This window comes from Eurosta solidaginis, chromosome 5 (assembly GCF_040869045.1).
Source record: "Eurosta solidaginis isolate ZX-2024a chromosome 5, ASM4086904v1, whole genome shotgun sequence".
NCBI classification, from domain to species: Eukaryota; Metazoa; Arthropoda; class Insecta; order Diptera; family Tephritidae; genus Eurosta; species Eurosta solidaginis.
The window spans coordinates 18,620,135-18,638,011 of NC_090323.1; the positions used below are offsets into that span (position 1 = coordinate 18,620,135).

Sequence of the window (17,877 nt, forward strand, 5' to 3'; positions counted from 1 at the left end):
CTCAATACCGCTCTTTGAGTTCCCCCTACACTTCCCTGAAAATTCCGCTTTCTTCCAAGTTTTTTCTCACTAATAATAATTTTTAACTTACCAACATGATCGCCGGGTTCAATACGTCCTCGTTCCTGTAATAGTGCAGCTATTTTCTCAGCTCGTTTATGCAATTCTGAACACGTCAAAGTCTTTCCGATAGCACCTTCAAATATACACATATATATGTATTAGACCGGGTCGATTTATTAACCGATATCACGCCATCGATTTTTCGATAGATCATGAAAAAAAACCTTAAAAATCAAAGTCGAAAAAAGTAAAAAAAAAAATGAAATTTCGCAGGCTCGAAATTTTTGTTTTTTGGGTATGCGTAGTGGAAATTTTTTTCCTGAGCCCAAATCCTATCGAAAAATCGATGGCGCGATATCGGTTAACTTTCGTCCATCCAAATCGACCCACCCTAATATGTATGTATAAATATAAAAAAAAATTATGTATGTATGCATTATTTTTTATACGAATTATTCAGATATTTTTTTTTTTGTTTTGCAATAAGCTTCAGCACGCCCCAAGGCGAATTCAAACTGTTAGCACAGTTTGCCAGTAAAAGGAAAAAAAGGCAAATTTTCTTTTCATATGACAATCTGTAGTGCGGCGAAATTTATCTGAGTGCCCTTCGCCATCACTTTGTATATATTTGCATGGCAGCTTGAGATGCCTGTTTTCTGATCGAAAAACGGGAATTTGAAACGATCGCGTAGTCATCGACATCAGATATAGCGACAGCGTTGTGGATTTGAGAACTATTCGAGGTTTTAATATCGACTCGAAACCCCATTATGTAGCAACCAAAAGTACGATCGAGAACCGCTTACGAAATAAACAGCTCTATTCCTCTCTATCATTTGTTCTCTGGCGTGCCTTTATGATACTGATTTTTCCTAATTCACTCTGTATGACAGTTGAGGATGTTATAGGTTTTTCGTGATATCGTAAGAATAACTGATATGAATATGGTAAGTTAAAATGCTTCTGGTCACGATGCAAAGGAGCGTAAACCGTCCCCCTACTAAAAATTACCACGAAGTGAAGTGTGCAGATAGGTTTCTTTTTAGAAATTGAGTTGAATCGGGATGGAGATCTGGGGGCCTACTCTGTATTGCGAGCGCGAAAGGCAGAGCGATGCGAAAATAAATTGCGATGCGAAAGGTAATTGGAACTCTGTAGCGCTATCGCATCGCTAACAATGTCGCTTTTTTATTTTCCGCTAATTTTTTGATTGAGTATGCATCACTGACCAAACGCAAAGAAAGAGAACAAAAGAAACAAGGCGATTACAATTTCGGCAAACGATTAATTTTTGTTGAACAAATTAAAAAATGGATTCTGTAGCATTATGGGACGATTTAAAAGAAGAAAGGATTGATAGGATTATAAGAGACAACTCCAACATTATGAGTCTCAGCGATCAAAGGTAATTTAAACGTTACAAAATTACTCATTCATATACTATTGCTTTATGTTTTATTCATTAGTTTTGTGGAGAATTTTCGGCTTAATAAGGAAGCCTTTTTGTATGTGCTAAATAGCATAAAAAGTGAGTTGAAAAATCCACGGAGAGCAACGGCAGTTCCTGAAATAATAAAAGTTTCTACAACGTTGAAGTTGTTTTCGCGTTGGGTGTTTTAAGTAACCCTTTGGCTAAATCTGGGTGTATTGCCATGAAGTCCACTAGGATTTCAAATTGTTGCTTTTGTGTTTGTTTTGTTTATAAAATCATCAATTAATACTTACATATTTGAACAATGCGAATGCCTATTACTTGTAGCAAGAAAAATGCGAAAATGAATGCTGTTTGACATTCGCTTTCGCTATACAGAGTGCTGGCAATGCGAAAAGGGATAAAAATTGCGAATGGGCAAAATGTGAATGCGAAAGTCAAAATATGCATGCGAATGTCAAGATACAGAGTACCGATTTTGCGATTTCGCGTATTTTTTCTTTCGCATCGCAATACAGAGTAGGCCCCCTGAGAGTCGATCGAGTCGCTTAGTGTGAGATTTCTATAGATATGTTGATGGTGGAGAAAAGAACATGACAAACAAAACCCACCGGCTCAGGATAAATCTATAATAATAGCAAAAGTAAGTGGAACTGCCGGTAAATGAGACCAAGTTCACTTGCGCCATTGAAGCTTTTTCACCACTAACAGCCATACAATTGGCACTATAAATTGCGCTTTTGATTTGGAATATACAGCGCACAAGTGTTATTTTAAACTAAGTGAGCAATTAAAAAGCAAATTTTTCTCTCGACGAATAGGTTAGGTTATGTTAGGTGGAGCAATCCACACGTGGCCAGCGGAATCCCGAAATCCCTACAGCCATCTTCATCCGGTTCAGTTGTACCGATGCGGGCTAAGAGACAGTTACCCGGGATATCACTATGGCCCGGGACCAAGATAATCTTAATTGTAAAATAATTCGATGCAATCGCAAGCGAGGTCAGGCACTCGCAGACGACCCTCGATCGCACTGTAGTTGAGCTCAAGGCCTTGATTGCCGCTTGGCTCGACGAATAAAAATCATGAACTAAAACGCCAATGTCTGCACTAATCGAAACCGGTACGGCCAAGAAGGTACTTCTATCGAAACCCGCCATTGACAGCATTGCTTCGGAAAACTCAAATGAAATAGGACGTGGCCTTCCTTTGTGTTTCTAGGTAGGGTGAATTATCGCTTAGACGGAATAACTGGCACGCTTTCTTGAACGCGCCCAAAATTCCCTAGGAAATGGACTTTTATACTTTTGAATATCTTATAACCCTAACGCCATAGTCGCAACCATACCCATATCCATAACCATCTCCAATGTCATGGATTAATGGGCCTTAACCTAAAAATCGTGAAAATTTCATAAAAATGAAGAAAACGCAAAAAATTACGAACATATTCCACAGAAAATAAGTCTCTAAGTCATAACGTATTCAAAACAAAGAATAAAATCTACAAAAAGTTATTGAATTCACCAACTCAAATATTTTTAGGTTATGGATATGGCGAGAAACCAAAAACTAATTGGTTGGCTATGGTATGGTTATGGCATTAGCGTTATGGTATGGCACCATTAATCGATTACATTGATTTCCATAATGTAGGTTCGATCAACTGTTTTATCTGGTTATGGTTTTATGGTTATAAGTCACCATTAATTGGCCTTTTAGGAGTGTGCTATGTAGGTATATGTTTGTATATTCGGAGAATCTCACCTTTCGAATTTAGCAAAGTGAATATAATATGATCAGGTGAGGTATTGGCCCGCCAACGCAACACTCCAGTAATTAATTGATGCTGAAAATAAAAGAAGATTTAGTACAGTGTTTGTTATCAGCATAAGAGGCATGTTGAATTGTGTCATACCGATTAACCGAATTAAACAGTATATTTGTTAAAATAATGTGCAAAAATTGGAAATCTATCAAAATTCCATTGGTTTTTAAAAATTTTGTAGTCAAAGAGGAAGTAAAGTCACAAAACGCAAATTCGATCATTCTTTATTATACATTGAGTGGGTTCCCGTACAGTGCTAAACAGTCAGAGTCAGTTAGCAAAATTCTTTACTACTCTGTATGTAAGTTGTTGTGTTCATGCTCAGCTCGTATTTAGCATTTTGGACGCATTTAGCCCAAAAAATTACATTATTTTCGCATTAGCCTTGCATTCTTCGAATAAATTCACGAAAGGCTTGGCTATGCTGATTAAATTTCTTTTCATTTCTTTTCCTCATTGTAGGTCGAGCTACAATGAACTTTTTATACTCAGCGTGCTTTGCACACAAGAGTATATAACTTTGATTGGATAACGGTTGGTTGTACAGGTATAAAGAAATCGAGATATATATAGACTTCCATATATCACAATCATCAGTATCGAAAAAAAAATTTGATTGAGCCATGTCCGTCCGTTCCTCCGTATGTCCGTTAACACGATAACTTGAGTAAATATTGAGATATCTTCACCAAATTTGGTACACGAGCTTATCTGGACCCAGAATAGTTGGTATTGAAAATGAGCGAAATCGGATTATAATCACGCCCACTTTTTATATATATGGCATTTTGGAAAACACAAAAAACCTGATTATTTAGTAAATAATACACCTAGAATGTTGAAATTTGACGTGTGGACTGATATTGAGACTCTTGATAAAAATTTAAAAAAAATTTTTAAATGGGCGTGGCACCGCCCACTTGTGATAAAATAAATTTAACAAATATTATTAATCATAAATCAATCAAAAATAATTAAACCTATCGTAACAAAATTCGGCAGAGAGGTTGGCTCTACTATAAGGAATGCTTTGAAGAAAAATTAACGAAATCTGTTAAGGACCACGCCCACTTTTATATAAAAGATTTTTAAAAGGGTCGTGGACGAATAAAATAAGCTATATCTTAGCAAAAAAGAGCTTTATATCAATAGAATTTTACTTTCTAATTTGAATTATATAATTAAATTGGAAAACACTAAAATTTTGGAAAATGGGTGTGGCACCGCCCTTTTATGGCTAAGCAATTTTCTATGTTTCGGGAGCCATAACTCGAAGAAAAATTAACATATCGTAATGAAATTGTGTACACACATTTTCCTTGTAGCAGAAAATATTTCTAATAAAAATGGACGGGAAATGAAATGTACAATTGAAGCTCACGCTAAGTATATAATGTTCGGTTACACCCGAACTTAGACACCTTTACTTGTTTAATATTGAAATTAAGTGAAACCAGTCTTAAATCTTCAATTTAAGAAAAGGCGGTGCCACAATGACATTTTTCATATAGATGCGTTTAACACAAGCTGATGCATTCCAATAACATCGCCACAATCAACCAAGATGTTGCGTTTGTAAATATGAAGGAACTTCAGACGTGGCAATTGAAGTTTATTACGCCTTGCCCATTCACATACAAAATTTCGCGAAGCACTGGTATAAACATTATCCCCCTACAACAACGATTCTTGCTAACATATTTTGTGTCGTATTCATTTGTTATACTATAGTTTTTACCTGCGAAAAGTGTTAGAAAATGTACCAACCAGTGGGAAAAATAATTTCACTTGCAAAGTGTGTCAACACCCTTAACCAAAACAAATGTCACATTCTTCTTCTTATGCTTTGCTTGTAACAAAATTTGGGAGATGGCTACTTTTCAATATCAGATGGCGCCAGTGTCGCTCATTCTACCGTTTTCCATAAAAATGCGTGCAATCTACTCATAATGCATAAGCTTGTGTTAAACTCATCTATATGAAAAAGTGCTTATGTGTCGGGGTTTAAACGTTGTTGTGTAAACAAAAATCACGTGGTTTGAATGTTTGTGAAGAAAACCCATATGATTCGAACTTTGGAAAATGCGCATTTGCAAAATGCGGCCAACATGAACCCTTTTTCGAATTCTATGCTCGAAAAAGCTAAATGCTAAAATGAGAATTAACTCTATGTAAGCTTAGTGAAAATATTGCTGACAAGTTCTGACTGTACGAGAACACATCAATGTATTGTACACACATATGCACATATTTTCTGCTCACTTACCTTTCGTTCATTTTCCTCCGACAAGCCGATGTCACGACCTTGTGCGATGGCTAAACGGTTGCCTTGCACTAAATTTCCAACCATCACTGAGGCTGGTCCAACAGACGTGTCTGCAATACCACATCCAGATGAACTTATTTTTGCTTTTACACTTTGCACACCTTTTTTTAATGTTAGTAAATTTTTGGTTTTGTTTTTGGTTTTTTTTTATTTTATTTTTTTAATTCAATTTAGTTTGCAATAATTTTTTTTAATTAATTTCGACCAATTCGTTTTTATAAATATAAGTTGAGTGTAGCATTATAAGTTATGTATGTTTTTTACATTATGCATAAGTTATTTTTTTTAATTTTAAACATATATATTGTTGTTGTGTTAATTATAGCAATAATAGTGGTAGTAGTGTAGCAGATAATAGAAGTAGAAGTGTAGAGTTTGGTGGTTTGGTTATGTTTGCAAGTGTGTGTACAATGTTGATTATGATTGCATCAAAGTAATGGATTCGAAAAGAGGCAGCACAATGAAGAAAAGAAAAGTAATTTAAACTTTTTATTCATAACAATAATAAAAATTTATTAAGATAATTATTATTTAATAACACACACATATTAAACATAACAAAATGATTTTTGAATATGACAGCGGCCGATGAGAAAAGTATATGTATTAAAAATAAATATTTTGTTGCAATAAAGGTATCATAATTGAAAAGGATGGTGTTTTAAAAATAACTTGTTGGAAAATATTCAAGTGAGGGTTAGTAATATAGTTCGACTATTCGAATAATCGATTAGCAAAAGTTGTGTAGTAAAACAATCGATAACACTGTGCAACAGCCGGCTGAGTATTGAACCAAACCAACATTTTTGTAGAGATGGAGGCTTAATTAGACAAAGTACTATCGCCGTTTTTCGAAGTTATCCTCAAAAAATAGATATTGGCTTTCGAAGTTCGAAATTCTACATTTCGAAATTTTATTTTTTTCTTAACGCGTTCAGAAAATTAAAAAAGTAAAAAGGTGGTCGTGGTCCGCCTTTTTCTTTTATTTGAATGGCTGAATTCTTTTTTTGAAACATTTTGTATAACTGCTGTTATATGAGGTGAAAAGTCAGAGCTTCGAAAATATGAAAAAAAATGAATTTCTGAATTTTCAACCTCGTATAACAGCTGTTATACTAAATTTCTCAAAAAAAGAATTCAGCCCTTCAAATAAGAGAAAGAGCGGCCACGACCACATTTTTTCTTTTTCAATTTGCTGAACGTGTTAACAAAAAAAAAAATAAAATTTCGAAATGTAGAATTCCGAACTTCGAAAGCCGATATCTATTTTTTGGAGGCTAAATTAGGAAAACGGAGATAGCACTTTTTATACTTAAGCCCCAATCTCCTCAAAAAAGTTGATTTGGTCCAATACCCAGAAAAAAGTTGATTTTGTCGCATAGTGTAATCGACTAGTTGTTTGCACTTGATTAGTGACAAATCCAACTGTTCGAATGGTTTTGCTTTATTTTGTATAAGCTTTACAATTCGGAAGAATGTTTTGGAGTTAGCCATTTGCAGCTCATATATTTTGCAATCTGATTTTTGACATCTTCGAAACTAGAAAAAATTCCATACCGTTTTCGAATATGGTATAAGAATGAAGGTAGTTCCTGACAATTAAGCAGTTTATGGCATTTCAAGCTATTATCTCATTTAAAACGGCGGTCGCCGTGGTGCGATAGTAGCGTGCTCCGCCTACCACACCGATCATCCTGGGTTTACGCCCCGAGCAAAGCAACATGAAAATTTTAGAATCAAGTTTTTTTCAATTTCGGAGTGTATTTCTGCCATGAAAAGTTCTCAGTGAAAATTCATATGTCTAGCAGATGCCGTTCGGAGTCGGCATAAAACATGTAGGTCCCGTCCGGCCAATTTGTAGGAAAAATTAAAAGGAGTACGACGAAAATTGGAAGAGAAGCTCGGCCTAAAATATCTTCGGAGGTTATCGCGCCTTACATTTATTTTATTTATCTCATTTAAAAAATCTTACATATTTTTATGGGTTTGAAAAATTATTGCAATTTTTGCGGACGCTTAAAAATTGGCAAATTTTTACCGGTAAAATGGGCAATATAAAAGAAATTGTCAGTAGTTTATCTAGCCAGGTTATACAGACTGCTAAGCGAGGGTGCTCAAAAATATTATAACCTTATTAGACTGGCTCTTTTGTACAAATATCTGGGTCTCATGACAGCGTATTATCTTACCAAAATGTCAAATAAATCATGGAAAACAGGTTTTGCTCCAACATGGCATACGAGCAGGGTGGCTTGCCGACGTCTTTCGTATTAAAAAACCACCAGCACAGTTAATGCTCAGACAGTAGAATTATATGGCCAAAATTAACAGCGACCCTGCCAAAGTACCGTTAGTAGTGCTCAACTGGCCGAAAGCTTTAAAGCTTTACTACTTACAGATACAATTCAGTGTCGCAAGGTTGTTTCCTATTTTCATACCGCAACCGTCAGTATTGACATCTTGAGACCTCTAATTAGCAAACGGCTGGCCAATGTTAGATTCTGTCAAATGGCGATCAAGCAGAATTTGGTACATTATTTTAAAAGCTATTCACAAATCAATGTCTGTAGCACAATCTTTATTAAGAAAAAGTGAGTTAAAGTTCAATTGCACATCGCCGAAACGAAACAGGCATAAATTCTGGTATAAACTTTAAAATTAGAACTGGTATAAATTCTACACACAACCACGCACCGATACTTAATCATTTGAGAGTGGTAGATTACGGTGCACTGTTAGAAAATGTTGCATTCAATAAAACTAGTATAAACTTTGGAATTAAAAAAGTTCCTAAAATTGATTAAAATTCAAGCATTTACAAATTTCGGTAATATTCGACGTAATAACTTGATTTCATCTTTTGAGTCCACAACGAAAACGTATATAAATCTAAAGCAATGATTGCCAATCACAGCGAAACTGGTATAAATTGGTTTAACTACAAAGTTTTGGATTACATTTGCTTGTTCTAATTTGTTTGCTTGTTTATTTTTGAAATAAAATACTTTTGTTCAATACCAATTTTTTTGTTTTTTGTTAATTTTAGTTTTCTAATATACGTTCAAATATGCAGTGTAATGCATGCCGAGTAAAGTGTACCTCACCACAGCTTAATGGTATACTTGAAAATGATGAATTGTTTGTATGCAAATTGATTGTACCCAAATAAACGTACGATGTTTGAAGACAATTTTCCACAATAAAACATATTTTGCGCAATAAATATTTTATTATTATTTAAATCTTATTTTTAAAACATTGATTTGCCAAACAAATTCGTGTTTGTGTTTGAAGTGGTTTGATATATACATATATGTACATTAGAGTGGGTCGATTTATTAACCGATATCGCGCCATCGATTTTTCTATAGGATTTGGACTCAGGAAAAAAAAAGTTCCACTACGCATACCCAAAAAAATAATTTTCGAGCCTGCGAAATTTAATTTTTTGATTTTTTTTCGACTTTGATTTTTAAGGTTTTTTTCATGACCTACTAAACAAATTTTAATTTGATGGTAAAATTTTCCGACCCAAAAACGTCCGCTAAAAACGTTGGCGATAACAGTTTTTTGAAAAAAATATTTTTAGTAGGTCATGAAAAAAAACTTAAAAATCAAGGTCGAAAAGAGTCAAAAAATTAAATTTCGCAGGCTCGAAAATTATTTTTTTGGGTATGCGTAGTGGAACTAATGTACATACTTCGGGTACGAGCAATTTGCAGTAGAGGTTTTAGTACGTATATATGTATATGCGGAAGATTTGTTTGCGTAAGTGTATATATGAAATATTTGTACTTTGTTTATTGTTAATTTTCTCACCATATTGTAAATTGTATTTTGTTTTTACTTAACTTATTGTCAACCAAATCTTACCTTGATGTATTTCGCGTGGCTTTGGCAAATTAGTGACGCACGTATGTGGACACATTAGCACATTTGCTGGGTGCAGCGAACCCTCCAAGAAGCGTCGACGTGCCTCGCACAAATGTATGCCACCCAATGGTGTTTTAGGCAAATGATTTGGTGGTACCAAAGCCAAACAATATATGCCCACTTGATGAATAGAATCGACGGCTTGCAACACACGCGACATCCATTGGAAACTTTCCTCTTCCGAACAATCTGGACGTTGTTCGGCTATAACACAAACACGTTCATCACGTAAAACCTTAATACTGAATACGGCAATACGACCGCGATATATGAAACGCATAGGTTCCACAGCTAAAACAGTTGCGATTATATCATCGGCATTATGTTTACGACCGGTTACAGTCATTAGACCATCACGTGACCCGCATACGAAAACTAAACCGCCGGGACCTAGAAAACCTAGGAGACCCGAACGTACATAATATTCATCACTAATTGGTTTAAATGTTGACTCATCCTTTGTGGTATCTGGTTCTTCGAGTAGCGGTTGCACCTTAAATGTTGTATTTGTAAGACCATCTAAACCAAAATAAGTAGCACCTGTTGATCCACTTGTTACACAAATTTCACCAACTTGATCGGTTTTACACAATACAGGTAAACCGTCAGAACGTACTACAACCATTTGTGCTGCAGGCATAACTTGACCACAATCTTGTAATGTGAGCGATGTTAGCGAATCTTCACTATCGACACGCACAACACCATGTGAAAGAGCAGCCATTGATAGTACACCACGTCCTGTAGCTGATTGACTAAATCCAGTTGATGAACGACCCGGTCGTCGTAGTGATACTGTGAAAACTTCTGAGCTACTAGCACATGGACATATCGCATCCGAACGTAGACCCTTGGTTTGGAAAACATTTAAAAATTGATCACATGACGAAAGAGACCATGGATTGGCACCATCAGCAACGAGTAGCATACGTAGCGAGGACAATGATATATCTTTATGATCCTTGGTAGCTAATAGACCCCAATGTAAATCACGACTTTTTACAAGACAACATGATGCACGATGTTTTGTTATGAGTTGCATCCATGATGATGGGCGTAATTTCATTAATGCATAAGGTATGAAGAGTACATGCATACCATTCAAAACAGAGGTCAGTACAGCATGCCATAAGCCCACTTCGCGTTTGAAATCCAATACACAAACAATAGTTTCTCCTTCGGTATAGTGACAAGCCATGGTGAGTGCACGACAATGATTCATCATAGCCAAACGAGTAACAGTTACCCCTTTCGAATGAGAAATGTAGTAATAAAATTTAAGATTACATTAATCAATTTTTTTTTTTGATACATTAAAATGGGCTATAAACTTCGCTTAGTCAAAATATTGTTTTGAGCCGTTATATATTAAGATGATGATACGTATTACGTAATGCCAATTATTAGGTTATCAGGACTGCAAAGTTATATTCAGTAAAACTGAGAATTTCATAATGCGCGTATAAATAAACACAGTAAAACTAAAGGCCTAATTAAACTCCCTTAACCCTAGCACCATAGTCGTAACCATACCCATATCCATAACCATCTCCAATGTGATCGATTAATGGTGCCTTAACCTAAAAATCGTGAAAATTTCATAAAAATGAAGAAAACGCAAAAAATTACAAACATATTGCACAAAAAATAAGTCTTTTAGTCATAAGGTATCCAAAACAATGAATAAAATCTACAAAAAGTTATTAAATGCACCAACTCAAGTATTTTTAGGTTATGGATATGACGAGAAACCAAAAACCAATTGGTTGGCTATGGTATGGCTCTGGCGTTAGCGGTATGCTATGGCACCATTAATCGATTACATTGATTTCCATAAGGTATGTTCGATCAGCTGTTTTATCTGGTTATGGTTTTATGGTTATAAGTCACCATTAATTGGCCCTTAAGTGTTTTTTACAACTAATTTGGATATGAATGTATTCTAAAAATTGTTTATTAGTCTCACAACCTGCGTACAAACACAATTAAAATGGACACTGGTATAATCTAAAATGAGAATCCCTTCCCTACCCCATCCTCGCAACACTTGCTTGACTACCTTTCCATCTTTGTACTTTTTGTTTTACGTACCCATAACACTACCTTCCTTATCAGTTGTATATTCAATATATGCCGTGGCTGTTTCCTCAATGCGTATATTCCCAACGTTGAAATCCTTAGGCGGCCTTGGCAAATGTTCAGTCACGAACCATTGTAGACGCGGCCAACCCTTCAATTTTGCAATTTCACCAGTTGCCGATTTTGGTAAACCCTTGAGACAAGCTTCCGAAGTTAATGCGACAGTGATGCCGCATGAGCTAAGCAGAAAACCAACTTGTTGTGGTGGTGTATCAGAGCTAGATAGGGGCAATTCAATTGGCAGTGGTACGAGACCACGAAACATGCAACCATACCATGCAGCAATAAAACTATAGCCGGTATAGAATTGAATATCAGTAAAGTGTAAAATGTTATATATCATAAGACAATTACTGACCTCAATGGATCATTATTCGGATAAACCAAAGCCACACGGTCGCCTGGTTTGAGAGTAATTTGCTCTGGACCTTTACTAAAAATTTTCGTTGATAATGCATAAGCAATTTTTTGTGCACGTGACAATAATTTCCCATAAGTTAATGTTGTTGTAATTTTGCCATTTGGATCAAGCACAGTTGCCATTGGCGATTTAAATGAATTGGCGCCGTAGCGTTGTAATGCTGCTTCCAATGAACGTGGCAAACCAGCTGGTACAGCCAATTGTTCACCTTGTACTGCTGTCATAATGCTACCCTCAGGTTTGGGCGCATTTGGATCTTTGGGATTTGCTGCAATCTCCAGCTCAATATCGTTATCTTCATAAAACTCAGGCAATGGCCGTCGTTTGGGTCGTTTTAATGTGTTAAGTAGTTGTTGTATTTTCGCTGAAACTTTCCAGCGTCCATTCGAATCGGGTTCGCATAAATCGGTTTGTGAGACATTGACATAACGTGTAACACGATCGGCTGCATGACGAGTATTATTGAATTGTGTGATATCCGGAGCAGCATCTAAATAAGAATTAAAAAAAAACAATTTATTTCATTTTTTAAATACCAGCATGACAATATACCATGACGGAATTAAACCATCATGACAATAATGCAACATGACAAATACAAAGACAGAAGAAATTACCCACTCAGCTTTTTGAATCTTTTATGAATATATTTGTTAACTTAATAATGAATTTTATACTTATTTATATTTTACTTTTCATTAAAAATCATGTTTTTTTTTACATACACATATTTTTTCAATCATGAAGCTAAGAAAAAATACATATATAAAAATTTTATTATTTATGCAAAAGATATTCTTTAAGACAAAAAATAATGTAATGCTGCTCGTGACCGAAGATTTCCCCAACCATTTCTCCACCTTCGGCTTCCCAGAAAATACATAATGATTGGACAATACAAAGGTTGTGAGCTATTTGAACACCAGGTAAGTGAAATTATCTTGACATATGTATGTACCTGGATACGTGTTCAACATCCCGTATCGTATCCGTATTTTAAGATGCAGATGATAATGCTGATGTTGAATGTTGTAGTCGCAGGTGTATATCGGTCAAGTTGGTTTGCGAGTTACCTGTGGTTCGAATAGCTCATTTCCGCATGCTTTATTCCCCTGATGAAATAAGATTATTATGTAGTATCTTATTTTGAATGAGATATGAAGAAAATGATTTAAAAATCTCAACCAAAACGATTGAAATATGTTCACGAATATGATCAAAAAATGACTGTGAAAAGCAGTCAAATATTACTCTAAAACAATTAAAGCTCAATTTTACAATGATATCAAATATGAATAAAAAGCGTTTCGAAATAGGAATTATAAATTATTATTCAATAATAATCACATTTAAGGTACATTTTTCTCCCGACGATACCTTAATTTTCGAACAGAAAATTCTTTTAAATTTGAACGTTTTTAATCATCTTGGGGTATGATATATAAATACTTTTTGATCAAAATTTTCAAAAAATGCTGGCTGGGTAATGTCAAATAGTCAATGGATGAATCCAGGTTCGATTCGAGCCTAATCAATTCTGTATTGCGAACGATAGCTCAAACGAACGATTCGCCTCCAAACGATTTTGTCTAGCAATGGTATTCTCTGTCATTTTCGTTCGGCCTTTACGTTTCTTACTTTAGGTTAAACAGGAAGGCGAAAGCCAGTGTCAAATGTTGTTACCGTTTAACATAATGCAAATACACTGGCGATTTGCCTCTGAGGCGAAACGAACGTTCGTTTCGTAATAGAGAATGAGGCCCTAAATTTTTATGATAATTATTGCTTTTTTCAATTTTTGTAAATTGAAAAATTTTTATTTTGGAATAGAAGATAGAAATATTTTTCACCTGCCATAGCTGCGCAGATAAGACCAATTTCAAAGGCTGCTAAGCCAAAAACCAATAATTATCATTAAAATTCTTGTTATAGGCCTGAGCTCGTACCGAACCTGGAATCATTTATCAATAGGCCGATAAAAACAAAAACAATATACAATGTATTTGAAAATTGTTCCCAAGGCATTTGAACAAAAGGACTTGAAGGTGATAGTAACGATAACACTCTCCTTAATCTTCGAGAACTGTTTTTGCAATTACGACCAGGGTATGCAAATAAACAACGTTATCGACGAGTTATCAGTTTGTTATCGAATTTTTAGCAATAATAACGTTTTCAACGACCTATCGGTCTAATATCAAAATTTTTTCGGTTTGTTATCGTCGATTTATCTGTTTTTTTGTGTCATCGATAACAAAGCGATAAAAACCGATAATACTTACTTAATTGACACTTAACCGTTTTAACGGTTATGGCCGTCCAACAAGGCGCTAGTCGCTTCTTCGCACTGCCAACTGGCGCCAGTTGGTCACACTATGGGAGTTTAAATCGTACAAATAGTTCCATAGGCGGGTTCCGATATAAACACTTTCTTAGCCGGATCATCATCTTTCAATCGCATAACATGGCCTAGCCAGCGTATCCGCTGCGTTTTCATTCGCTGGACTATGTTGATGTCTGTGTAAAGATCGTACAGCTCATAATTAAATCTTCTTCGCAACTCGCCATCACCAACGCGTAGAGGTCCATAAATCTTTCGAAGAACTTTTCTCTCGAACACTCCCAGAGCCGGTTCATCTGATGTTGTCATGGTCCATGCTTCTCCACCACATAGTAGGACGGGTACGATAATACATAACATGTAGAGTATGATTTTTTTTGCCGAGAGAGGACTTTACTTTTCAAACCGACAATAAATTTATAGCAAAAAACCGATAACTAGCCGAAACCAAACCGGCAACTCACTGATATCGTTGGTATCGCTAATTAACCAATAAAAAACCAATAATCCTTTGATAACAAACCGATAACATGTCGAACACTCATTAAACAGTTTCGAAATTATACCGAAAAGGCTGTGAAGATATGGAAGTGGTACCAGAATCAGAAATAATCTCTGATTTGCCTGATCTGCTGAATCTCAGTTGAGAGCTCACACGCCATATAGGTGAGAAAACTGAATTGATTACCGGCGTTTTATGGAGCTCGTTTGGGCACCTCTGAATTATACTAACCATTTTCGGAAATAGCATGCTTGGAGTCAGGGCCGAATTAACAAGTATGCAGAATAGGCTGTTGCCTGGGCCCCCGATTTTAGGGGCACCCGAAAAATGAAAAAGACTTGTTGTCGTTTTGTTGATGTTTTTCTTACAAACATAAAATTCTAGAGAGTGAAAGAAAAATATAATCAGAACTGAAAATAAATTTTACTCAAATAAATAAAACTCAATTGACCGCATTCAAAAGGCGACGACCAACAAACTAGACAAGGTTCCTAAAAAGGACATTTCCGACTTATTCGACAAATTGTATGAGCGTGCAAAGAAGTGTATCGAAGTGAAAGAAGAGTATATTGAATAATAAAAAAAAGGTTTATAACTTTCCTTCAGTTGGAAGGTCATACTGGTGAAAGTCCAGCGAATCAAACTTTAAAGTTTCTGTTGTTGTTGTTGTAGCGATTAGGTTACTCCCAGAAGGCTTTGGGGAGATTTATCGATGTGATGGTCCTTTGTCGGATACAGATCCGATACGCTCCGGTAACACAGCACCATTAAGGTGCTGGCCCGACCATCTCGGGAACGATTTATATGGCCACATTAAACCTTCAGGCCATCCCTCCCTCCCCACCCCCAAGTTCCATGAGGAGCTTGGGGTTAGTGAAACGGGATTCGCCGCTCGAAGGTGAGGTTGACAATTGGGTTGGAGAAGCTATATATTGCGCTACACAACCCCTTGAATGCCTTTAAAGTTTCTTACTGAGAACTGTGGTTTAGATATTCAAAATTGTATAGGATATTAATATGACAACGCATTAAACATGTCCAGAAAGTATAAAGGTGTGCAAGCAAGAATATTGAGTTTGAATGAGAATGCGATCTATGTTCCCTGTTCCGCGCATTCCATCTTAATTTGGTTGGAGAGCATGCTGTGAAGTGCTGTTTTTATGCAGTAGATTTTTTCGCCCTTATGCAGACATTATATAATTTTTTTCCGCTTCCACCTATCGTTGGGGCGTATTAAAAAATAAAATAAACAATGAGAAAACTTTGAAGACATTGTCAACTACAGGCTGGGAAGCACATTCAAATGCGACGAATGCAGTTTACGATTCATTTGATGTCATATTAGAGGCTCTAGAAATCGTAAAACGTAGTCGTCGTAGAAAAAAGCTCCAGAAGTAGAATTTTCGCCTCGCTATGATTTTAGGACAAAAGGTTTCCTCGAAATCATCGACAATCTTCACAGTGAAATCAAACGACGTGCGAAAGTGTATATGGAAGTTTCAGAGAGATTTGCATTTCTCATCAACTTTTCTCTAAGTTATAGAGACCTCCACGAAGCTATAAATAACTTACTTCAGTTTTATTCTAGAGATTTGGAAGAATTTTTCTTTGAAATGAAACAATTCCAAAGTTACGTGAACTCCAGATATCTGATGCACAAAAAACTAATAGTCATTTGTATAAGATTCTAATGGAAGATCAATTAGCCGATGTATTTTTTTAACATTAATGATCACAAATTGTTCTGCCGAACGATCCTTCTCGCAATTAAAAAGAATCAAAGCTGCTGAAAGAGCTACAACGCGACAAGAGCGACTCGAGATGTTAGGTATACTTTGCATTGAGTCAGATTTATTGAACAAAATCGATATTGATGATATAACTGATGAATTCGCCGAAAACAAATGTAGAAAACGAACTGTTTAAAATTTAGATAGTAATTTTATTGATATTATTACATTGTGACAATAAAATTTTTATGAAAGATATTAGTTTGTATTTTTTAATCGAAAAAGGAAGGGAACGGACGTGAAAAAGGGCTCCCAAATCGATGGTTGCATAGGGCCCCGTTGAGGGTTAATCCGGCCCTGCTTGGAGTCTGCATGAACTTTGTAGTTTATAAAATTTGGTATAAATTTATGAAAGTTTTAAGAAAGTAAATACCGTTAGCTTAATTCACAAAGGCCCTAAGCAAAAAATATTTTATTTTTACATTCACTACATGGAGAAATGGCTTTTTAAAAGTAACATAACTTCGTTGTTATTCCAATTCTATAAAATGTTTAAGCGGGGTGTATTTTAATATGTTATAACGAAATCTTTGAAAAAAAAAAACAGTTTTGAAAAATCTTTTGGCTAGGGCCTTTGTGAATTAAGCTAACGTTATGTACTTTAGTTGATTCTTGACAAGTTCAGAAGTAATAAACGCTTCATGGTTTCACAGATGGCATAACTGATCGAGCATTTAAATGACTTACATGGCTTGTGCTTGTCTCTGCTATCATTAAAATCTGTATTTTCTTTCATATATGCGGTTGGCGGTGATTCTGTACTGGATGTATCCGAAGTTGGCTATTCCAAAACATTAAAAAATTAAATAAAGTGTAATATACTGCATAACATTAATTTACCAGTGGCGGCAAATTTTGTGGTGGTCGTCGTTCTAGATATTTATGCTTATTTTGAGCGCCTGCCATGGATGAATCGCGTATTGGCGGTTTTATTATTGGTTCGATTATATTGCTAACATGATCACGTGGATAATTATATTCCTTATCGGGAGAAATCGTTTCTTCAGGAATGGATTCTTCGTCAGTTGATGAATCTGTGTTAAACAAAAAATTTTAATTGAAAATATTTATTTATTTATTTAAATAAATTGATTAAATGCAA

At 35.5% G+C, this 17,877-nt stretch overlaps 1 protein-coding gene across 4 annotated transcripts in view; it reads right to left on the reverse strand.

Annotated features, from left to right (window-relative positions):
• DIP2 (disco-interacting protein 2) overlaps positions 1 to 17,877 on the reverse strand; it is a 56,105-nt gene that overhangs the window by 6,990 nt on the left and 31,238 nt on the right. For 2 of the 4 annotated variants that reach the window (XM_067790332.1, XM_067790329.1), the window contains 8 exons: positions 17,616 to 17,809; positions 17,463 to 17,556; positions 12,080 to 12,632; positions 11,674 to 12,011; positions 9,523 to 10,830; positions 5,590 to 5,750; positions 3,263 to 3,344; positions 92 to 196 (listed from right to left, as the gene is read on the reverse strand). In XM_067790332.1, coding sequence (XP_067646433.1) covers positions 92 to 196; positions 3,263 to 3,344; positions 5,590 to 5,750; positions 9,523 to 10,830; positions 11,674 to 12,011; positions 12,080 to 12,632; positions 17,463 to 17,556; positions 17,616 to 17,809 — 2,835 coding nt within the window. The remainder of the gene's footprint in view (positions 1 to 91; positions 197 to 3,262; positions 3,345 to 5,589; positions 5,751 to 9,522; positions 10,831 to 11,673; positions 12,012 to 12,079; positions 12,633 to 17,462; positions 17,557 to 17,615; positions 17,810 to 17,877) is intronic. The other 2 variants (XM_067790331.1, XM_067790333.1) reach the window with 2 other exon arrangements.